Genomic DNA, 25180 nt, shown 5'->3' with positions numbered 1-25180 from the left:
GAATATATGGGAGTTATGGCCGTCCTGGCAACTGTGTGAAGAGGTACTCCGCTACCATGCATCCTGGATGTAGGTTAAGTACTCTGGAACCATGGCCTGTTATTTTGTGGTCCTCGGTTAGTATTTTATGGCTATTCATTCAAAGTAACCCTTAAAGAGGAAACCGCTTGGAATGGCAATCTATGGACAATCTCCCCAATCAGACAGTATGTGTATTGTAGAGCTTTTGTCGATCTAGGTTGGCACTAATTCCAGAATCCATCTCTCCCTCCATCTTGTCTCTGTTCAGTCTGCCCACCTGCAGGATCTGCAGTGTCTGTGAAGTCAGCCTCTGAATCGGCCGCACCCGCGTCAGTCTCCATGGCTACACTGACGGACAGTGGCTCAGGGCCCGCCTCTTTGTTGACCACATCAAAGCAATCGTCACTCAGCGCTCTGGGGCACAATGAAGACCTGCCCCCGAATACCATGTCTCAGCACAGCAAGTAAGAGGGTACCCTGGATGGTTTGAACAAAGGGCTTGAGTGTCATTTTTATATAAATATATATTCCATTTTTTTCAGCTTTCATTTCATATACGTTTCATGGCTTACAATATCAGATTACTTCACACAGTCATATCTTTAGATGGGTCATGTACATTTATACATTTTTAGAAGGAAGTGCTTGGTCCCAGGGACCCAAAAGGGTGCACCATCCTTATACACCCAACCCCAATGAGAGGTTTGAGTCCCGAGGGCCAGCACCAGCTGAGGTATACGGACAGATATGGTAACAGATTCTCAGCTGTACCAAGCCATCCACACAATGAGTGCAAATGACAACAAAAGAAACATCAGTCAGTCAAGCAATTTATAAATCGAAAGGAGGGCCTGGCATTTGTAGGTCTATGAAGGCCCCCCCAGGTGGAATGAAATACATAATTTCCTTTTAAAGTATAATATATATTTTCTATTTTTAAAAAGTGAATTAAATACTGCACTCATTTTCCACTCAATAATTTGTCTCTTGGCAAGGATAGTAGAGAAAGCAATTGCAGCCTGCACTGCCTGGACAGCATTAAACCAGTATGTGGTAGACCGAAAGGTGCCGCCAAATCAAATTTTATTTGTCACACAGTACAACATTTGTAGACCTTACCGTGAAATGCTTACTTACTAGTCCTTACGCAACAATGCAGTTTTAAGAAAAACGAGTTCAGAAAAATATTTATTATATAAATTGAAGTAAAAAAATTCAAGAGCAACAATAAAATAACGTGGCTATATACAGGGGGTACCGGTACTGCGTCAATGTGCGGGGGTACAGGTTTGTCAAGGTAATTGAGGTAATATGTACATGTAGGTAGGGTTAAAGTGACTATGCATAGATAATCAACGGGACCTTTGGACCTAGACTTGGAGCTCCAGTGCCACTTGCGCCAAGTCTGGTATAGAGGTCCTGGATGGCAGGAAGCTTGGCCCCAGTGATGTATTGGGCTGTATGCACTACCCTCTGTAGCGCCTTGCAGTCAGAGGCCGAGCAGTTGCAATACCAGGCGGTAATGCTCTCGATGGTAAAGCTGTAGAACTTTTTGAGGATCTGAGGACCCATGCCAAATATTTTCAGCCTCCTGAGGGGGAATGGGCGTTGTCGTGACCTCTTCACAACTGTCTTGGTGTGTTTGGACCATGATAGTTTGTTGGTGATGTGGACACCAAGGAACTTGAAGCTCTCAACCAGCTCCACTACAGCCCTGTCGATGGGAATGGGGGCGTGCTCGGCCCTCCTTTGGGTTAACTGGGTTAACTGCCTGTTCAGGGGCAAATTCAAGTAATTTAGCTCGTCTGGTAGGCTTGTCACTGGGCTTCCCTTTGTAGTCCCTAGTAGTTTGCATGACCTGCCACATCCGACGAGCATTGGAGGCGGTTTAGTAGGATTCAATCTTAGTCCTGTATTGATGCTTTGCCTGTTTGATGGTTCGTCTGAGAGTGTAGTAGGATTTCTTATAAGCGTCCAGGTTAGAGTCCAACTCCTTGAAAGCGGCAGCTCTACCCTTTAGCTCGGTGCGGATGTTGCCTGTAATCCATGGCTTCTGGTTGGGGTATGTACGTACGGTCACTGTGGGAACAATGTCACCGATGCACTTACTGATGAAGCCTGTGACTGATGTGGTATATTCCTCAATGCCATCGGATGAGATCCGGAACCTAGTCCATTCTGTGCAAGCAAAACAGTCCTCCAACATCTGACCGCTTTCGTATCGAGTCAAGGAGGATTCCTGCTTATGGTCAGATTTCCCAAATGGATGGCGAGCTTTGTTATGCATCTCTGTGTGTGGAGTAAAGGTGGTCTACAGTTTTTATTTTTTATTTTTTATTTTATTTTTTTAATACAGTGCCTTGCGAAAGTATTCGGCCCCCTTGAACTTTGCGACCTTTTGCCACATTTCAGGCTTCAAACATGAAGATATAAAACTATTTTTTTGTGAAGAATCAACAACAAGTGGGACACAATCATGAAGTGGAATGACATTTATTGGATATTTCAAACTTTTTTAACAAATCAAAAACTGAAAAATTGGGCGTGCAAAATTATTCAGCCCCTTTACTTTCAGTGCAGCAAACTCTCTCCAGAAGTTCAGTGAGGATCTCTGAATGATCCAATGTTGACCTAAATGACTAATGATGATAAATTCAATCCACCTGTGTGTAATCAAGTCTCTGTATAAATGCACCTGCACTGTGATAGTCACAGAGGTCCGTTAAAAGCGCAGAGAGCATCATGAAGAACAAGGAACACACCAGGCAGGTCCGAGATACTGTTGTGAAGAAGTTTAAAGCCGGATTTGGATACAAAAATATTTCCCAAGCTTTAAACATCCCAAGGAGCACTGTGCAAGCGATAATATTGAAATGGAAGGAGTATCAGACCACTGCAAATCTACCAAGACCTGGCCGTCCCTCTAAACTTTCAGCTCATACAAGGACAAGACTGATCAGAGATGCAGCCAAGAGGCCCATGATCACTCTGGATGAACTGCAGAGATCTACAGCTGAGGTGGGAGACTCTGTCCATAGGACAACAATCAGTCGTATATTGCACAGATCTGGCCTTTATGGAAGAGTGGCAAGAAGAAAGCCATTTCTTAAAGATATCCATAAAAAGTGTAGTTTAAAGTTTGCCACAAGCCACCTGGGAGACACACCAAACATGTGGAAGAAGGTGCTCTGGTCAGATGAAACCAAAATTGAACTTTTTGGCAACAATGCAAAACAACATAACATTTGGCGTAAAAGCAACACAGCTCATCACCCTGAACACACCATACCCACTGTCAAACATGGTGGTGGCAGCATCATGGTTTGGGCCTGCTTTTCTTCAGCAGGGACAGGGAAGATGGTTATAATTGATGGGAAGATGGATGGAGCCAAATACAGGACCATTCTGGAAGAGAACCTGATGGAGTCTGCAAAAGACCTGAGACTGGGACGGAGATTTGTCTTCCAACAAGACAATGATCCAAAACATAAAGCAAAATCTACAATGGAATGGTTCAAAAATAAACATATTAGAATGGCCAAGTCAAAGTCCAGACCTGAATCCAATCAAGAATCTGTGGAAAGAACTGAAAACTGCTGTTCACAAATGCTCTCCATCCAACCTCACTGAGCTCGAGCTGTTTTGCAAGGAGGAATGGGAAAAAATGTCAGTCTCTCGATGTGCAAAACTGATAGAGACATACCCCAAGCGACTTACAGCTGTAATCGCAGCAAAAGGTGGCGCTACAAAGTATTAACTTAAGGGGCCTGAATAATTTTGCACGGCCAATTTTTCAGTTTTTGATTTGTTAAAAAAGTTTGAAATATCCAATAAATGTCGTTCCACTTCATGATTGTGTCCCACTTGTTGTTGATTCTTCACAAAAAAATACAGTTTTATATCTTTATGTTTGAAGCCTGAAATGTGGCAAAAGGTCGCAAAGTTCAAGGGGGCTGAATACTTTCGCAAGGCACTGTATATAGATTTTTCCCTCTCCCTCCCCCCTCTGGTTGCACAATGTGACATGCTGGTAGAAATGAGTTAATACAAATTTAAGTTTGCCTGCGTTAAAGTCCCCGACTACTAGGGGGAGCGCCTCCTCTGGATGAGCATTTTCTTGTTTGCTTATACAGCTTGTGCAGTGCTGTTTTAGTGCCAGCATAAATAGGCAACTACGAAAAATATAGATAAACGCTCTAGGTAAGTAGTGTGGTCTACGGCTTATCATGAGGTACTCTACCTCAGGCGAGCATACAGACCACCACTCGTTGTTTTACCGGAGGCAGCTGTCCTGTCTTGCCGATGCAAGAAAAATCGTCCTACTGTATATTACCCGTGTCGTCATTCATCCACGACTCAGTGAAATGTAAGATATTAGTTTTTAATGTCCCATTGGTAGGATAGTCTTGAACGGAGCTCATCCACTTTATTCTCCAAGGATTGCACGTTGGCCAATAGGCGGGTTAACCGCTCGCTGACGAATTCTCACAAATTCTCTCTCTTCATGCGAATGATGGTGATTTGGGCCTGGTCGGGTATCTGGTGTAAATCCTTCACGTCCGAATTTGTTCTTAACTGGCTTCCCTAGTTAAAATTAACACCTGTGTACTTGGATATTGGCAGAGATAATGGTGAATAAAGATGTTTCACCGGCTGATTCTTCAATTTGCACCTAAAAGGGTGCAAAAGGGTTGAATAGTTATGAGAGTCAAGCCAGTACATATATCATATTTGTGATATTTGCAGACCAGTAGAACTGCATGTTGGATAATGCCAGGCCACCTTGGTTTTTAGGCCTTTGAAGGAATATTTGATGTACCCGAGTGGTTTTCTTATTCCAAATGAGAGGTAATGACATGATCTAGATTGTTATAGAACGATTTAGAAAAAAGTATTTATTCGTCCAGATAGAGGGGAAGAAGCAACCAGCGCTCAAAGTCAGGTTTAGTATGTTTTAATAACTTTGTAAAGTTTGCCTTCAGGAAGCCTTTAAAATGGCGATTAACTGGTGGACATTTCACATTTATGCAGGTTCAGCTTATACCCAGATATTTCCCCCAACAGTTTCAAGAGTATTCAAAATCATTGTTGCAAGATGTAATTGGGGGGGGGGGGGGGGGGTGTGTATTGCCTTGTTGTGGAATTTAGTGCACACATTTTCATTAAGTTTATATCGTATACCTTAGGGGCTTAAATATTTGCCAGAACCACAGGAATATTGTACAGCGTCTCTGAGACCACAATATATTCAACCATTAATGTCTTGAGAACCTGGGAAAGTGTACGATGTGTATTATGATTGATCAGAATGACTGTCCCACATGAAGCATGAAATGGTAATTTGGTTAGAGCCATATTTCTTGTAAAAAAAAGCTGTTTGCCTTGAAGTTGTAAGTGTGCCCAAGACAGTTGCATTAACAAATTTCAAAGTTCCTTTGACATTCCAACTCATACAGTTGAGCCCTAGGCCCCCCTTGCAAGCCTATTATCTTACTTTCCTGTACAACAAATGGCAAGTCATGTGTATAAACATTTAAAAGGAAAAATAGGGCTGTCCCCGACTAAGGAATCTTGGTTGACCGAAGTTATGTTATTTTGACCAATCAGTCTTTTTCCATATATACAGTGCATTCAGAAAGAATTCAGACCCCTACACTTTTTTCACATTTTGTTACGTTACAGCTTTATTCTAAAATGGATTAAAACCCCCAAATGCCTTCATTAATCTACACACAATACCCCATAATGACCACGCAAAAACAGATGTTTAGACATTTTTACAACCCTTTGCTACGAGACTCAATATGTAGTCATCCTTGAGTTGTTTCAACAACTTGATTGGAGTCCACCTGTGGTACATTCAATTGATTGGACATGATTTGGAAAGGCACACATCTGTCTATAAGGTCCCACAGTTGACAGTTATGTCTGGAAAAAAAACAAGCCATGAGGTCAAAGAAATTGTCAGTTGAGCTCCAAGACATGATTGTGTCGAGGCACAGATCTAGGGAAAGGTACCAAAAAAATTGAAGGTCCCCAAGAACAGTGTCTTCCATCATTCTTAAATGGATTAAGTTTGGAACCACCAAGACTCTTTCCAGAGCTGGCTGCCCGGCTAAACTGAGCAATCGGGGGAGAAAGGGCCTCTGTCAGGGAAGTGACCATGTACCCGATGGTCACTCTGACAGAGCTCTAGAGTTTCTCTGTGGAGATGGGAGAACTTTCCAGGAGAACTTTCCAGAAGGCCAACCATCTCTGCAGCACTCCATCAATCAGGCCTTTATGGTAGTGGCCAGACGGCACCCATTTCTCAGTAAAAGGCACATGAAAGCCCGCTCTGAGTTTGCCAGAAGGCACCTAAAGGTCTCTGACCATGAGACAAGATTCTCTGGTCTGATGAAACCAAGATTGAACTATTTGGCCGGAATTCCAAGCGCCACGTCTGGAGGAAACCTGGTACGGAAAATATTCAGACCCCTTGACTTTTTCCACATTCTGTTACGTTATGCTGTTGGATCTTTTTCAGCGGCATGGACTGGTTTTACTTGTCAGGATCGAGGGAAAGATGAACGGAGCAAAGTACAGAGAGATCCTTGATGAAAACCTGTCCAGAGCGCTCAGGACCTTAGACTGGGGCGAAGGTTCACCTTCCAACAGGACAACAACCATTTGGCACACAGCCAAGACAATGCAGGAGTGGTTTCGAGACAAGTCTCTGAATGTCCTTGAGTGGCCCAGCCAGAGCCTGGACGTGAACCCGATCGAACCTTTCTGGAGAGACCTGAAAAAAGCCAACCAGTGGCGCTCCCAATCCAACCTGACAGCTTGATAGGATCTGCGGAGAAGAATGGGAGAAACTCTCAAAATACAGTTGTGCCAAGCTTCTAGCGTCATACCCAAGAAGACTCAAGGATGTGCTGCCAAAGGTGCTTCAACAAAGTACTGAGTAAAGTGTTTCTATTTTATTTTGTCATTATGGGGTATTGTGTGGAGATTAAGAGAACACATCTATTTTATCCATTTTAGAATAAGGCTAACGTAACAGAATGTGGAAAAAGTCAAGGGGTCTGAATACTTTCTGAATGCACTGTAGACACACCCTATGTGTTTAAATAAAATCAACTACAGTGGGGAGAACAAGTATTTGATGCACTGCCGATTTTGCAGGTTTTCCTACTTACAAAGCATGTAGAGGTCTGTAATTTGTATCATAGGTATACTTCAACTGTGAGAGACGGAATCTAAAACAAAAATCCAACTAAGGAGTGGCTCCGTAAGAAGCATCTCAAGGTCCTGGAGTGGCCTAGCCAGTCTCCAGACCTGAACCCAATAGATAATCTTTGGAGGGAGCTGAAAGTCCGTATTGCCCAGCGACAGCCCCGAAACCTGAAGGATCTGGAGAAGGTCTGCATGGAGTGAGCCAAAATCACTGTTGCAGTGTGTGCAAACCTAGTCAAGAACTACAGGAAACATATGATCTCTGTAATTGCAAACAAAGGTTTCTGTACCAAATATTAAGTTCTGCTTTTCTGATGTATCAAATACTTATGTCATGCAATAAAATGCAAATTAATGACTTAAAAGTCATACAATGTGATTTTCTGGATTTTTGTTTTAGATTCAGTCTCTCACAGTTGAAGTGTACCTATGATAAAAATTACAGCCCTCTACATGCTTTGTAAGTAAGAAAACATGCAAAATCGGCAGTGTATCAAATACTTGTTCTCCCCACTGTATGTATTGAGGGCATCCGAGATCTAGATAACCAGAAAAAATAAACCTGATCCAACTATTCTCCTACCGCTCCAGCTGGCTTTCACAGACTCTGCCATTACTCTCCTGAAGTTGCCGGTAAAAGGCTACACGAGGAGTCGGCAACCCTTCCCATGTGGAATGCAAATTTATCTTACCATTTATACCAATCTGCATGCCAGTTATGGTTTTCATCTGCACATTTTCGTGAAACTATTTAATTTATAGGCATCTCAAAATCATTAATCAAAATTTTATAAAAATGTAAATGAAAATGATTACAAACCTATAAAGTAACTTCTATTGCCATTGCCTACTATATAAAAAAAAAAAGATCTACTGAAAGCCAACAAATAAAAACATTGTAGCCTGGAGGTAGAAAATACCTTGATTTTAAAAATACATTTCTTACATATCACATGGCCTGTCTGCAATGAATTTGAAACATTGTATAAACTTTTAACTTTGGTCCAGCCTGAAGCTTGCTAGCAAACTTGCAACATTGTAAAAAATATTCTGGGCCCTCAGAGTTTTCCGCCCCCATGAGCTCGGGACAGACACAGCTGTAGGTTATTTGCGCAAGGGATAAGAAGCAGTGCTTGCCTTTGGCAGGAGCTCACCGGAGCAGAGTACCGGCACCTCAAATGTTCTACTGCTTGATCTCCTGTTCCTCTTAAATAATATTAGCTCAAAAGTATTGTGGAGCTCCTCCACCTAAATATAAACAGTACCAGCCCAAAATGAGAATCGGAACCTTTCAGTCTAGTCAAGCACTAATAAGCACTATTTTATGACGTTTCCATTGGATCAGAGTATGACATTTTTTCCCTTTTAACGTTGAGTGGTTATTGAAAAGAGAGCTGGAAAGATTTTTCAAATACATTGAGGAACTATTGTAATGGATGTAAAAACAGACCCTGCTTGCTGTTTGAGGTGAAGAAAACATTACTTTGAAAAGCTCCACAGGTCATTTAGTGGTGGTGTTAAGTCAATCAGAAATACTATTAGATCCCCAAATGGGCACATTTTGTATGCCTACATTTGTGCGCAGGCCAGGTAGCCTTATAGGCCTACTTCTATGCATACGCGTCCTTACTCAACATTGACAGGAGAGCTCCAAACAAAAGAAAATTACTAAATTGACAAAACTCGTAAATGGAATGAAATAAACCAAAACGTGTTACTCAATTGTAGCACAGGTTGTGCACACTGCAAACAATGTGTCCACTCTGAAAATGAGAACATTAAGACTGGAATGATAATATTGAATGCATTAAAAGCTCGATTTGGCCACTGCATGCCTCTAGAGGCTCGGCAATTGCGTCACACCCTCGGCATGGAGCCTCTGACTGCCTCAGCAATTAATTAATTCACTGAGATGTATATGTGTATATATAAACTCAGCAAAAACAAACGTCCCTTTTTCAGGACCCTGTATTTCAAATAACTAAACAGATCTTCATTGTAAAGGGTTTAAACACTGTTTCCCATGCTTGTTCAATGAACCATAAACAATTCATGAACATGCACCTGTGGAACGGTTGTTAAGACACTAACAGCTTACACACGGTAGGCAATTAAGGTTACAGTTATGAAAACTTAGGACACTAAAGAGGCCTTTCAACTGACTTTGAACACCAAAAGAAAGATGCCCAGGGTCCCTGCTCAACTGCGTGAACGTGCCTTATGCATGCTGCAAGGAAGCATGAGGACTGCAGATATGGGCAGGGCAATAAATTGCAATGTCCGTAATGTGAGACGCCTAAGACAGCGCTACAGGGAGACAGGACGGACAGCTGATTGTCCTCGCAGTGGCAGACCACGTGTAACAACACCTGCACAGGATCGGTACATCCGAACATCACACCTGCGGGATAGGTACAGGATGGCAACAACAACTGCCTGAGTTACACCAGGAACGCACAATCCCTCTATCAGTGCTCAGACTGTCCGCAATAGGCTGAGAGAAGCTGGGCTGAGGGCTTGTTGGACCAGACAGGATTGGCAAAAAGTCTCTTCGCTGTTGAGTCGCGGTTTTGTCTCACCAGGGGTGATGGTCGGATTTGTGTTTATTGTCGAAGGATTTAGCGTTACACCGAGGCCTGTACTCTGGAGTGGGATCGATTTGGAGGTGGAGGATCCGTCATGGTCTGGGGCAGTATGTCACAGCATCATCAGACTGAGCTTGCTGTCATTGCAGGCAATCTCAACGCTGAGCATTACAGGGAAGACATCCTTCTCCCTCATGTGGTACCCTTCCTGCACGCTCATCCTGACATGACCCTCCAGCATGACAATGCCACCACACACAGATCGAGCAGTATGGCTGATTTCCTGCAAGACAGGAATGTCAGTGTTATGCCATGGCCAGCAAAGAGCCCGGATCTCAATTCCATTGAGCACGTCTGGGACCTGTTGGATCGGAGGATGAGGGCTAAGCCCAATCCCCCTCCAGAAATATCCTTGAACTTGCAGGTGGAAGAGTGAGGTAACATCTCACAGCAAGATCGGGCAAATCTGGTGCAGTCCATGAGGAGGAGATGCACTGCAGTAATTAATGCAGCTGGTGGCCACACCAGATACGGACTGTTACTTTTGATTTTGACCCCCCCTTTGTTCAGGGACACATTATTCCATTTATGTTAGTCACTGTATGTCTGTGGAACTGTTAAGTTTGCTGAAAATAAACGCAGTTGACAGTGAGAGGACATTTCTTTTTTTGCTGAGTTTATATACACAAACAAATCAAAATATATTTGAGATTCTTCAAAGTAGCCACCCTTTGCCTTGATGACAAATTTTCACACTCTTGGCATTCTCTCAACCAGCTTCACCTGGAATGCTTTTCCAACAGTCTTGAAGGATTTCCCACATATGCTGAGCACTTGTTGGCTGCTTTTCCTTCACTCTGCGGTCCAAATCATGCTAAACCATCTCAACTGCGTTGAGGTTGGGTGATTGTGGAGGCCAGGTCATCTGATGCAGCACTCCATCACTCTCCTTCTTGGTCAAATAGCCCTTACACAGCCTGGAGGTGTCATTGTCCTGTAGAAAAACTAATGATAGTCCCACTAAGTGCAAACCACATGGGTTGGCGTATCGCTGCAGAATGCTGTGATACCCATGCTGGTTAAGTGTGCCATGAATTCTAAATAAATCACAGACAGTGTCACCAGCAAAGCACCACCACCCCATCACACCTCTTTCTCCGTGCTTCATGGTGGGAACCACACTTGAGGAGATCATCCGTTCACCTACTCTGCATCTCACAAAGACATGGCAGTTGGAACCAGACATTTAAAATTTTGACTCATCAGACAAAAGGACAGATTTCCACCGGTCTAATGTCCATTGCTCGTGTTTCTTTGCCCAAGCAAGTCACTTCTTATTATTGGTGTTCTCTAGTAGTGGTTTCTTTGCAGCAATTCAACCATGAATGCCTGATTCATGCAGTCTCCTCTGAACAGTTGATGTTGAGATGTGTTTTTTACTTTAACTTTGAATAATTTATTTGGGCTGCAATCTGAGGTGCAGTTAACTCAAATGAACTTCTCTGGGTCTTCCTTTCCTGTGGCGGTCCTCATGAGACAGTTTCATCATAGTGCTTGATCGTTTTCGCGACTGCACTTGAAAACTTTCAAAGTTCTTGAATTTTTCCGCATTGACTGTCTTAAAGTAATGATGGAATGTTGTTTCTCTTTGCTTATTTGAGCTGTTCTTGCCATAATATAGATTGGTCTTTTACCAATTAGGGCTATCTTTTGTATACCACCCCTACCTCGTCACAACACAACTGATTGTCTCAAACGCGTTAAGAAGGAAAGAAATTCCACAAATTAACTTTTAACAAGGCACACTTGTTCATTTAAATTAATTCCGTGCGTGTGTGTGCGTGCGCATACATAGTACCAGTCAAAAGTTTGGACACATCTACTCAAGGGAATTTCTTTATTTTACTATTTTCTACATGGCAGAATAATAGTGAAGACATCAAAACTATGAAATAACACATGGAATGGAATGTAGTATCCAAAAAAGTGTTAAGCATATTAAAATGTATTTGAGATTCTTCAATGTAGCCACCCTTTGCCTTGATGACAGCTTTGGAACATAATGTACACCCCCAGGCCCAGATCCAATGAGGTGTCCATGGTGGGGCCTAATCCTATGGTGGGTTCAGGGGGGGGGGTTCACACACACCTGTCTATATAAGGTCACACAGCCATGAGGTCAAAAGAATTGAGAGCTGAATAATTAAGATATTCTATACTTACAACGCCTTCATAATACAACGAAAGTAGGTACATTTTGTGATTCATGATCGTTTCAATAAATAGGGCACGGACCGGTAGTATTACCTTGGCCCGGTATCTTTTCTGGTAAGGTTATTCTCTCCTAGGAAGGCAGCAGCTTCAGCCGTGGAATGCAAAGAACAAGCATTTCTTTATGTTCATGAAGGTGCTTCTCTTCTGAATCTCCACCGAGTATTCGGATCTGTGCATTTTCAATGCTCAGATGGCCTTTCCCTCGAGAGTACTATGTGTTATTTGTCTTGGAATCTCAGAAATCTTACGTAGACATTGCACAGTGATTGACCTGTGCATAATCTGTAGGTCAAGTCGTGCGAGGACATGAGCTGAACAGGTTGAAGAATGTTTCAAAGAATGCTGCAGGATCATGATTTTGAGTGACATTTGAAGAGTTTGGATTTTAGTAGTGCAAGTGGATAATGTTTATTCAACTAAATTGATGGATGATTGTTTGTTCTCTCTCAGTTCCCTTCCTACACAACAGAACAGTCTTGCTCTGTCACAAGTCTGCATATCCAACGCCAGTCTAATGGTGAGTGTGTGAGCGAGAAGAGAGAATTTCCTGTGATAGATTAAGTAGTAATTGATGCATCCTTTAACCTAGTGGGGATTTAATCCTGTTTATCATGATAATCCCCTCTTCATTCATCCTTACAGCTCCAGAGCGTAGACAACTCCAGCTTGCACTCCTCCTCCTTCCCCTCTGTCTCAGCGGGGTCCTCTTCCTCGGTCCCCTCTTCCTTGTCGGTGACTGCAGCAGCTCAGCAGGTCTCCATGGGAGCCCCTCAGCCCTCTTCAGTGAACACAGTTTCTCAGTCGGTCCCCTCGGGCCTGGGCCCCGTCAGCAGCCTAGTAGCTATGGGCCTCCACACAGCAGCCAACATGGGACCTCCAGCCATAGCTTCTGCAGCCATGTCCACAGCAGCCCAAGCCCAGGCTATCGCTTCCTCCGCCTCCTCACGCAGCTCTGCAGTCTCCTCAGGTTAGACATGGGTTTTTGGTTAAGGGGAGTGTCCTAAATGGCATCCTATTCCCTGTATATAGTGCACTACTTTTGACCGGAGCCTAAAAAGAAAGTATTCACACCCCTTGACTTATTCCTGATTTTGTTGTTACAGCCCAAATTCAAATTGGGTTAAAAAAAATGGTAATCTCACCCATCAACACACAATACACCATAATGACAGTTTTTTTTTTTTTGACATTTTTGCAAGCGTATTGAAAATGAAATACAGGTCACACCCCTGAGTGAATACTTTGTTGAAAAACCTTTGGCAGTGATTACAGCTGTGAGTCTTTCTGGGTAAGTCTTTAAGAGCTTTCCACACATGGATTGTGCAACATTTGGCCATTTTATTATTTTCGAAATTCTTCATGCTCTGTCAAATTGGTTGTTGATCATTGCTAGACAACGATGTTCAGGTCTTGCCATAGATTTTAGTCTAAACTGTAACTAGGCAGCTCAGGAACATTCACTGACTTCTTTGTAAGCAACTCGTGTAGATTTGGCATTGTGTTTTAGGTCATTGTCTTGCTGAAAGACAAATTCAGTGGCTGGTGGAAAACTGAACCAGGTTTTCCTCTAGGATTTTGCCTGTGGTTAGGTCCATTCCATGTATTTCTTTTTAGCTGAAAAACTCCCCAGTCCTTCAGATTACAAGCGTACCCATAACGTGACGCAGCCACCACCATACTTGGAAATATGGATGGTGGTACTCAGTAATGTGTTGTGCTGGATTTGCCCCAAACATATCACTTTGTATTCAGGACAAAAAGGGAATTGCTTTGCCACATTTTGAGTATAACTTTAGTGCATTGTTGCAAACAGGATGCACGTTTTGGAATACTTTTTCATTCTGTACAGGCTTCTGTTTCACTCTGTCAATTAGGTTAGTATTGTGATGTAACTACAGTGTTGGATCAGTTTCTGTCACAGCCATTAAAGTCACTATTGCCCTCATGCTGAAATCCCTTAGCGGTTTAGTTCCTCTCCGGCAACTGAGTTAGGAAGTACGCATGTATCTTTGTAGTGACTGGTTGTATTGATACACAATCCAAAGTGTAATTAATAACTTCACCATGCTCAAAGGGGATATTCAATGTCAGCTTTATTTTAATTTTTTACCCATCTACCAATAGGTGTCCTTTGCGAGGCATTGAAAAACCTTCTTAGTTAGTCTTTGTGGTTGAATCTGTTTTGAAATTCACTGCTCAACTGAAAGGACCTTACAGAGATGTAGTCATATAAAATAAAAAGATTGTTCATGAAATCAAATTATATTGTTCACATACACACATTTAGTAGATGTTATTGCAGGCGTAGCGAAATGCTTGTGTTCCTTGCTCCATCGGTGTAGTAGTATTTTTTTAAATCACAACCATACACAAATCTGAAAGTAAAAGAATGGAATTAAGAAATGAGCAATGTCAGTGGCATTGGCTAAAATACGGTATATACAGTGTCTTGCGAAAGCCCCCTTGAATTTTGTGACCTTTTGCCACATTTCAGGCTTCAAACATAAAGATATAAAACTGTATTTTTTTGTGAAGAATCAACAACAAGTGGGACACAATCATGAAGTGGAACGACATTTATTGGATATTTCAAACTTTTTTAACAAATCAAAAACTGAAAAATTGGGCGTGCAAAATTATTCAGCCCCCTTAAGTTAATACTTTGTAGCGCCACCTTTTGCTGCGATTACAGCTGTAAGTCGCTTGGGGTATGTCTTGCATCGAGAGACTCAAGGTAATCCCATTACCTCCTTGCAAAACAGCTCGAGCTCAGTGAGGTTGGATGGAGAGCATTTGTGAACAGCAGTTTTCAGTTCTTTCCACAGATTCTCGATTGGATTCAGGTCTGGACTTTGACTTGGCCATTCTAACACCTGGATATGTTTATTTTTGAACCATTCCATTGTAGATTTTGCTTTATGTTTTGGATCATTGTCTTGTTGGAAGACAAATCTCCGTCCCAGTCTCAGGTCTTTTGCAGACTCCATCAGGTTTTCTTCCAGAATGGTCCTGTATTTGGCTCCATCCATCTTCCCATACATTTTAACCAACTTCCCTGTCCCTGCTGAAGAAAAGCAGGCCCAAACCATGATGCTGCCACCACCATGTTTGACAGTGGGGATGGTGTGTTCAGGGTGATGAGCTGTGTTGCTTTTACGCCAAACATAACGTTTTGCATTGTTGCCAAAAAGTTCAATTTTTGTTTCATCTGACCAGAGCACCTTCTTCCACATGTTTGGTGTGTCTCCCAGGTGGCTTGTGGCAAACTTTAACCGACACTTTTTATGGATATCTTTAAGAAATGGCTTTCTTCTTGCCACTCTTCCATAAAGGCCAGATTTGTGCAATATACTGATTGTTGTCCTATGGACAGAGTCTCCCACCTCAGCTGTAGATCTCTGCAGTTCATCCAGAGTGATCATGGGCCTCTTGTCTGCATCTCTGATCAGTCTTCTCCTTGTATGAGCTGAAAGTTTAGAGGGACGGCCAGGTCTTGGTAGATTTGCAGTGGTCTGATACTCCTTCCATTTCAATATTATCGCTTGCACAGTGCTCCTTGGGATGTTTAAAGCTTGGGAAATCTTTTTGTATCCAAATCCGGCTTTAAACTTCTTCACAACAGTATCTCGGACCTGCCTGGTGTGTTCCTTGTTCTTCATGATGCTCTCTGCGCTTTTGACGGACCTCTGAGACTATCACAGTGCAGGTGCATTTATACGGAGACTTGATTACACACAGGTGGATTGTATTTATCATCATTAGTCATTTAGGTCAACATTGGATCATTCAGAGATCCTCACTGAACTTCTGGAGAGAGTTTGCTGCACTGAAAGTAAAGGGGCTGAATAATTTTGCACGCCCAATTTTTCAGTTTTTGATTTGTTAAAAAAGTTTGAAATATCCAATAAATGTCGTTCCACTTCATGATTGTGTCCCACTTGTTGTTGATTCTTCACAAAAAAATACAGTTTTATATCTTTGTTTGAAGCCTGAAATGTGGCAAAAGGTCGCAAAGTTCAAGGGGGCCGAATACTTTCGCAAGGCACTGTAAACTCAGCGGGGAAAAAACGTCCTCTCACTGTCAACTGTGTTTATTTTCAGCAAACTTAACATGTGTAAATATTTGTATGAACATAACACTCAACAACTGAGACATAAATTGAACAAGTTCCACAGAAATTGAATAATGTGTCCCTGAACAAAGAGAGGGTCAAAATCAAATGTAACAGTCAGTATCTGGTGTAGCCACCAGCTGCATTAAGTACTGCAGTGCATCTCCTCATCGTGGACTGCACCAGATTTGCCAGGTCTTGCTGTGAGATGTTACCTCACTAATCCACCAAGGCACCTGTAAGTTCCCGGACATTTCTGGGGGGAATGGCCCTTGCCCTCACCCTCCGATCCAGCAGGTCCCAGACGTGTTCAATGGGATTGAGATCCGGGCTCTTCGCTGGCCGTGGCAGAACACTGACATTCCTGTCTTGCAGGAAATCACTCACAGAATAAGCAGTATGGCTGGTGGCATTGTCATGCTGGAGGGTCATCTCAGGATGAGCCTGCAGGAAGGGTACCACATGAGGAAGGAGGATGTCTTCCCTGTAACGCACAGCAAGCTCAATCCAATGATGCTGTGACATACCGCCCCAGACCATGACGGGACCCTCCACCTCCAAATTGATCCCACTCCAGAGTACAGGCCTCAGTGTAACGCTCATTCCTTCGACGATAAACCATCACCCCTGGTGAGACAAAACCGCAACTCGTCAGTGAAGAAGCCTTTTTGCAAGTCCTGTCTGGTCCAGCGATGGTGGGTTTGTGCCCATAGGCGACGTTGTTGCCGGTGATGTCTGGTGAGGACCTGCCTTACAACAGAACAAGCCCTCAGTCCAGCCTCTCTCAGCCTGTTGCGGACAGTCTGAGCACTGATGGAGGGATTGTGCGTTCCTGGTGTAACTCGGGCAGTTTTTGTTGCAATCCTGTACCTGTCCCGCAGGTGTGATTTTCGGATGTACTGATCCTGTGAAGGTGTTGTTACACGTGGTCTGCCACTGCGAGGATGATCAGCTGTCCGTCTTGTCTTAGGCGTCTCACAGTACGGACATTGCAATTTATTGCCCTGGCCACATCTGCAGTCCTCATGCCTCCTTGCAGCATGCCTAAGGCACGTTCACGCAGATGAGCAGGGACCCTGGCGGTGATACAGCCCAACAGGATGCTCTCAATTGTGCATCTGTAAAAGTTTGTGAGGGTCTTGGGGGCCAAGCCAAATTTCTTCAGCCTCCTGAGGCTGTTGCACCTTCTTCACCATACTGACTGTGTGGCTGGACCATTTCAGATTGTCATGGTGATGTGTACGCCACGGATCTTGAAGCTTTCCACCTTTTCCACTGCGAGTGTGGCCACGCAGTCATGGTTGAACAGGGAGTACAGCAGTGGGCTGAGCATGCACCCTTGTGGCGCAAACTGTGTTGAGGATCTGTGAAGTGGAGGTGTTGTTTCCAACCTTCACCACCTGGGGGGCTGCCTGTCAAAGTCCAGGACCCAGTTGCACAGGGTGGGGTTCTGACCCAGGGCCCTGAGCTTATTGATGAGCTTGGAGGGTACTATGGTGTTGAAGGCTGAGCTATAGTCCATGAACAGCATTCTTACGTAGCTATTCCTCTTGTCTAGATGGGATAGGGCAGTCTGCAGAACACTTACACACAGTAAGTCCATGGAACTTATGTGACTTGTTAAGCACATTTTTACTCCTGAAAGGGGTTGAATGCTTATTGACTGAAGGCATTTCATCTATTTGTTTTAAAACATATTGACATTGGTATTATATGTAGACAAGTGACGACAAATCTCAATTTAATCAATTTTAAATACAGGCTGTAACTCAACAAAATTTGGAAAAGTCGAGGGGTGAGGGTACTTTCTGAAGACACTGTGTAAGGAATAGGGTGCCATTTGGGACGCAGACAGGGGTCTCCGGTTTAGATGTGGGATATAAGCGTGTTGTAAATTTGAAGTGTGTTTTATGTGTTTGCTTTTTCTAATACTATAATTTCCATCCTATTATTTCATATGTTTTGTCTTTTGTTTCTGCTGGTCTCTTTACAGGGAAAGCACCTCCAAACCTTCCGCCTGGAGTGCCTCCTCTGCTGCCCAACCCGTACATCATGGCCCCCGGGCTACTCCATGCTTACCCTGTAAGTAGATCTTTCTATAAATAATGGGGCCAATGTATGACATTGGGATCAACATAAAAAAAATAAACTAAAATAAACACTATTTTCACATGTGTACTAATAGGAATATATTCAAATTGGCCCATAACTCCACCTACGTAGGCCTAGGACTGTACAGCTTTTAAGCAGAGTACTTACAGACATTGGCAAGTCAAATTCTAATACTTTCAGGGACTATTTCAAGCACTTAATTGTAATTTAAAGAAACTCAATGTAATACAATGGTATAATGTGTGAGTGGCGCAGCAGTTTAAGGCACTGCATCTCAGTGCAAGAGGCGTCACTGCAGTCCCTGGTTCGAATCCAGGCTGCATCACATCCAGCTGTGATTGGGAGTCCCATATGGCGGCGCACAATTGGCCCAGCGTCGTCCGGGTTAGGCCGTTGTTGTAAATAAGAATTTAGTCTTAACTGACTTGCCTAGTTAAATTAAGGTAAAAAAAAATAATAATAATTTACAGTGCTTTCGGAAAGTATTCAGATTCATTGACTTTTTCCACATTTTGTTACGTTATTCTAAAATCGATTACATTTAAAAAATTCTCATCAATCTACACATAATACCCCATAATGACAAAGCGAAACAGGTTTTTAGAAAACATTTCTAAAGAAAAAATAATTTAATTTACATAAGTATTCAGACCCTTTGCTATGAGACTTGAAATTGAGCTCAGGTGCATCCTGTTTCCATTCATCCTCGATGTTTCAACAACTTCATTTGAATGCACCTGTGGTAAATTCAATTGATTGGACATGATTTAGAATGGCACACACCTGTCTATTTAAGGTTCCGCAGTTGACAGTGTATGTCAGAGCAAAAACCAAGCCATGAGGTTGAAGGAATTGTCAGTAGAGTTCCGAGACAAGACTGTTGAGGCACAGATCTGGGGAAGGGTCCCAAAGAACACAGTGACCTCCATTCTTAAATGGAAGAAATTTCCAACCACCAAGACTCTCCCTAGAGCTGGCTGCCTAACCAAACTGAGCAATCGAGGGAGAAGGGCCTTGGTCAGGGTGGTGACCAAGAACCCGATGGTCACTCTGACAGAGCTCCAGAGTTCCCCTGTTGTGAAGGTTGTCCTTCTGGAAGGTTCTCCCATCTCTGCAGCACTCCACCAATCAGGCCTTTTTGGTAGAGTGGTCAGATGGAAGACACTCCTCAGTAAAAGGCACATGACAGCCCATTTGGAGTTTGCCAAAAGTCACCTAATAGACTCTCAGACCATGAGAAACAAGAATCTCTTGTCTGATGAAACCAAGATTTAACTATTTGGCCTGAATGCTAAGATTCACGTCTGGAGGATTCCTGGCACCATCCCTAGGGTGAAGCATGGTGGTGGCAACATCATGCTGTGGGTATGTTTTTCCGCGGCAGGGACTGGGAGACTAGTCAGGATCAAGGGAAAGATGAATGGAGCAAAGTACAGAGATCTTTGATGAAAACCTGCTCCAGAGTGCTCAGGACCTTAGACTGGGGCCAAGGTTCACCTTCCAACAGGACAACGACCTTAAGCACACAGCCAAGACGATGCAGAATGGGCTTCGGGACAAGTCTCTGAATGTCCTTGAGTGGCCCAGCCAGAGCCCGGACTTGAAGCCGATCTAACATTTCTGGAGAGACCTGTAAATAGCTCTGCAGCGACACTCCCCATCCAACCTGACAGACCTTGAGAGGATCTGCAGAGAAAAATGGAAGAAACTCTCCAAAAACAGGTGTGCCAAGCTTGTACTCAAGGCTGTAATCACTGCCAAAGGTGCTTCAACAAAGTACTGAGTAAATGCTCTGAATACATCTCAATGTTCAACACTAAGCTAAGGACCTTGGGACGAAACACCTCCCTCAGCAACTGGATCCTGGACTTCCTGACGTGCTGCCCCCAGGTGGTAAGGGTAGGCAACAACACATCTGCCACGCTGATTCTCAACATGTGGGCCCCTCAGGGGTGCGAGCTTTTAGTCCCCTCTTGTACTCCCTGTTTGCCCAAACTGCGTGGCCAAACACGACTCCAACACCATCACCATTTGCTGATGACTCAATGGTGGCAGGCCTTGTTACCAACGGAGATGCCAGGACAAAATATTTTCTTAACTCTATTTTCTTACCTGCATTTTTGGTTAAGGACTTGTTAGTAAGAATTTCACGGTACACCTGTTGTATTCGGAGCATGTGACAAATAAAATTGGATTTGATTGGCTGTATGTCTTTTTTTTATTTTTAATACATTTGCAAAAAGCTCTAAACCTGGTTTTGCTTTGTCACTATGGGTTATTGTGTGTAGATTGATGGGGGAATAACTATTTAAGCCATTTTAGAATAACATTTGGAAAAAGTGAAGGGGTCTGAATACTTTCCGAATGCACTGTATATAATTGTTCATGGGCCTAAAGGACCTAATATAGGACCTCTTTAAAAAAAAAAAACATGCAAGAAGTGTCAAAAGAATAATGAATTGTAGGCATTGCCAATGATTTGATATTCAAATTATCACATGCTAAAATGTGGGAATAATATGCACTTGCCTAAATGAATTGGATGCATTCATGGTGATTTCTGTAGCCTATGTGGCCAAGGCAGGCACACATAATAAAGTCATGAATAGCTGTTACATTAATCTCACTATTTTAATGTCACCATCGCTGTTTTTATAATGAGAAAGCGACCAATGTGTAATGGAAGGATTTGTATTGAAAACCGCACATGGTTTTACCTCAACAGAGTAAAACACCCTTCAATTGAAGCTGCGGGGAACAAGCAAAAGTGGCCACAACTCACTCTCCGATAATTATGTAGGAGAACTTATTTGGCTACAATAATTATAGTTGAAGTCGGAAGTTTACATACACCTTAGCCAAATACATTTTAAACTCAGTTTTTCACAACTCCTGACATTTAATCATAGTAAAAATCCCCTGTCTTAGGTCAGTTAGGATCACCACTTTATTTTAAGAATGTGAAATGTCAGAATAATAGTAGAGAACAATTTCAGCTTTTATTTCTTTCATCACATTCCCAGTGGGTCAGAAGTTTACATACACTCAATTAGTATTTCGTAGCATCGCCTATAAATTGTTTAACTTGTGTCAAACGTTTTGGGTAGCCTTCCACAAGCTTCCCACAATAAGTTGGGTGAATTGTGGCCCATTCCTCCTGACAGAGCTGGAGTAACTGAGTCAGGTTTGTAGGCCTCCTTGCTGACGCACACGCTTTTTCAGTTCTGCCCACACATTTTCTATAGGGTTGAGGTCAGGGCTTTGATGGCCACTCCACTACCTTGACTTTGTTGTCTTTAAGCCATTTTGCCACAACTTTGGAAGTATGCTTGGGGTCATTGTCCATTTGGAAGACCCATTTGCGACCAAGTTTTGACTTCCCGACTGATGTCTTGAGATGTTGCTTCAATATATGCCATCTATTTTGTGAAGTGAACCAGTCCGTCCTGCAGCAAAGCACCCCCACAATATGATGCTGCCGCCCCCGTGCTTCACGGTTGGGATGGTGTTCTTCGGCTTGCAAGCTTCCCCCTTTTTCCTCCAAACATAATGATTGTTATTATGGCCAAACAGTTCTATTTTTGTTTCATCAGACCAGAGGACATTTCTCCATTTCTCTTTCTTTGTCCATTTCTCTTTCTTTGCAAACCGTAGTCTGGCTTTTTTATGGCGGTTTTTGAGCAATGGCTTCTTCCTTGCTGAGCGGCCTTTCAGGTTATGTCGTTATAGGACTCTTTTTACTGTGGATATAGATATATTGTACCTGTTTCCTCCAGCATCTTCACAGGGTCCTTTTCTGTTGTTCTGGGATTGATTTGCACTTTTCGCACCAAAGTACGTTAATCTCTGAGACAGAACGCATCTCCTTCCTGAGCGTATGCTGGCTGCGTGGTTCCATGGTGTTTATACTTGCGTATTATTGTTTGTACAGATTAATGTGATACCTTCAGGCATTTGGAAGTTGCTCCCAAGGATGAACCAGACTTGTGGAGGTCTACAAAAAAAATCAGAGGTCTTGGCTGATTTCTTTTGATTTTCCCATGATATCAAGCAAAGAGGCACTGGCCTTGAAGTACACCTCCAATTGACTCAAATTATGTAAATTAGCCTATCAGAAGCTTCTAAAGCCATGACACAATTTTCTGGAATTTTCCAAGCTGTTTAAAGGCACAGTCAACTTAGTGTATGTCAACTTCTGACCCACTGGAATTGTGATACAGTGAATTAGTCTGTAAATTTATTTTTGAAAAATTACTTGTCATGCACCAAGTAATGTCCTAACTGACTTGCCAAAACTATAGTTTGTTAACAAAAAAATTGTGGAGTGGTTGAAAAACAAGTTTTAATGACTCCGACCTAAGTGTATGTAAACTTTTCAAGCGCCAAATTGAGGAAATGTCTGCCTATTCCAGTACTTCTGAGCTCCAAATTCAAGTGTGTCTTCAAGCCATTTGTATTGTTTAAAATTGCAGGTGTAACATGGAAAGAAATTGATGTGTCATGTTATTTTATTACCAGATCATATTGTGAAGAAGCCCACTAGGCTATGTAATTTGTCAATATATTCAGGTTAATTCATAAGAATAGCGTCGGGTGTTGCGCAATGGTCTATCCTATACAATTGCTCAAAGTAGACTGTCCAATCTGAGATACAGAAACAAATGAAAACATTAACTCATTACATTGATGCTTTCTTTGTTAAATTTCAGGAGACCCTGCTGTAAACCAAGCAGACAGATGATTAACATCAATTCACTAGAGATAATAGATCCAACGTTGATCCAGGCACAGCTGTATTCACCGGCGTAATGAATGAGATTCCAATAGTCTGGACATTCCTCACAAACACCTGTTTTCCAGCTCTTGGCACATGCAATGCAACAGCTCATCACAACAGCTGTTCGTCACTTGGACATTAATCTGGTCCAGGAAGAGATTTTCAGATGTGTGAAAATATCACAGCGTAATTAAACAGCTCAACCCCAAATTCGCATCCAACAAGTATTATGCAACATTTTTGAAGAACCTCGTTAAGGACAGTATTGATTTAGGTTTTAATTACCAAGGTTCGATTTTGCAATCGCATACATTTTGGGGCATTTGTATGCCCCGTAAACTGTTTTCACCCCGTAACATAAGGAGACACAAAATCTTATGTAGTTACACTGCATTTCTGAAATCTATAGAATAAACTGTCCAACGGCTAGATCCAGGATTCGTGCTGGGTTCAAGTCCACACACTTCCGGCGCCGACAGAGATGGCTGCCTCGCTTTGCGTTCCTAGGAAACTGTGCAGTTTTTTTGTGTGTTATTTCTTACATTGTTACCCCCAGGTAATCTTAGGTTTTATTACATAGTCGGAATGAACTATTGGATATAAGCGCAACGTCGACTCACCAACATTACGACCAGGAATATGACTTTCCCGAAGTGGATCCTCTGTTTTGCCAACCACCCAGGACAATGGATCGGATCCCAGCCGGAGACCCAAAACAACGGCGCCGTGGCAGATGGAGCAGTCTTCTGGCCAGGCTCCGTAGACGGGCACATCGCGCCAGAGAAACATCAGAGACTAATGTTTTTTGTTTGACAGAAACATGGCTCACTCGAGACACTCTATGGGAGTCGGTACAGTCAGCTGGTTTCTTCACGCATCGCGCAGACAGAAACAAGCATCTTTCTGGTAAGAAGAAGGGGCGTATGCCTCATGATTAACGAGACACGGTGTGATCATAACAACATACAGGAACTCAAGTCCTTCTGTTCATCTGACTTTGAATTCCTCACAATCAAATGCAGACCGCATTATCTACCTAGAGAATTCTCTTCGATTATAATCACAGCCGCATATATCTCCCCCCCAAGCAGACACATTGATGGCCCTGAACAAACTTCATTTGACTCTATGTAAACTGGAAACCACATATCCTGAGGCTGCATTTATTATAGCTGGGGATTTTCTGAGGCTAATCTGAAAAGGCTCCCTAAATTTTATCAGCATATCGATTGCGCAACCAGAGCTGGCAAAACCCTAGCTCATTGTTAGTCTAACTTCCACAACGCATATAAGGCCCTCCCCCGCCCTTCTTTCGGAAAAGTTGACCACGACTCCATTTTGTTGCTTCCAGCTTATAGACAGAAACTAAAACAGGAAGCTCCCACGCTCAGGTCTGTTGAACGCTGGTCCGACCAATCGGATTCCACGCTTCAAGATATCTTCGAACACGTGGACTGGGATATGTTCCGCATTGCGGCGAACAACAACATTGATGAATACGCTGATTCGGTGAGCGGGTTTATTAGCAAGTGCATTGGCGATGTCGTACCCATAGCATCTTAAAACATTCCCAAACAACAAACCGTGGATTGATGGCAGCATTCGCACAAAACTGAAAGCACCAACCACTGCTTTTAATCAGGGCAAGCTGACCGGAAACATGACCAAATGCAAACAGTGTAGCGATTCCCTCCGCAAGGCAATCAAACAAGCTACGCATCAGTATAGAGATAAAGTGGAGTCGCAATTCAACGGGTCAGACACGAGATGTATGTGGCAGGGTCTACAGTCAATCACGGACTATAAAAGGAAAACCAGCCCCGTCGCGGACCAGGATGTCTTGCTCCCAGACATACTAAACAACGTCTTTGCTCGCCTTGAGGACAATACAGTGCCACTGACACGGCCCGCTACCAAAACCTGCGGGCTCTCCTTCACTGCAGCCGACATGAGCATAACATTTAAACGTGTCAACCCTCGCAAGGCTGCAGGCCCAGACGGCATCCCCAGCCGCGTCCTCAGACTATGCGCAGACCAGCTGGCTGGTTTGTTTACGGACATATTCAATCAAGCCTTATCCC

At 43.0% G+C, this 25180-nt stretch overlaps 1 protein-coding gene across 13 annotated transcripts in view; it reads left to right on the top strand.

Moving 5' to 3' along the window:
• ubap2l (ubiquitin associated protein 2-like) overlaps positions 1–25180 on the top strand; it is a 93693-nt gene that overhangs the window by 56077 nt on the left and 12436 nt on the right. For 9 of the 13 annotated variants that reach the window (XM_036952485.1, XM_021571568.2, XM_021571566.2 and 6 more), the window contains 4 exons: positions 290–485; positions 12549–12615; positions 12741–13065; positions 18192–18292. In XM_036952485.1, coding sequence (XP_036808380.1) covers positions 290–485; positions 12549–12615; positions 12741–13065; positions 18192–18292 — 689 coding nt within the window. The remainder of the gene's footprint in view (positions 1–289; positions 486–12548; positions 12616–12740; positions 13066–18191; positions 18293–25180) is intronic. The other 4 variants (XM_021571575.2, XM_021571574.2, XM_021571572.2 and 1 more) reach the window with 1 other exon arrangement.

This window comes from Oncorhynchus mykiss, chromosome 18 (genome assembly GCF_013265735.2).
Source record: "Oncorhynchus mykiss isolate Arlee chromosome 18, USDA_OmykA_1.1, whole genome shotgun sequence".
NCBI lineage: Eukaryota > Metazoa > Chordata > Actinopteri > Salmoniformes > Salmonidae > Oncorhynchus > Oncorhynchus mykiss.
Note: the sequence above shows the minus strand (reverse complement) of the source record. Positions and strands in the feature narration are given on the sequence as shown.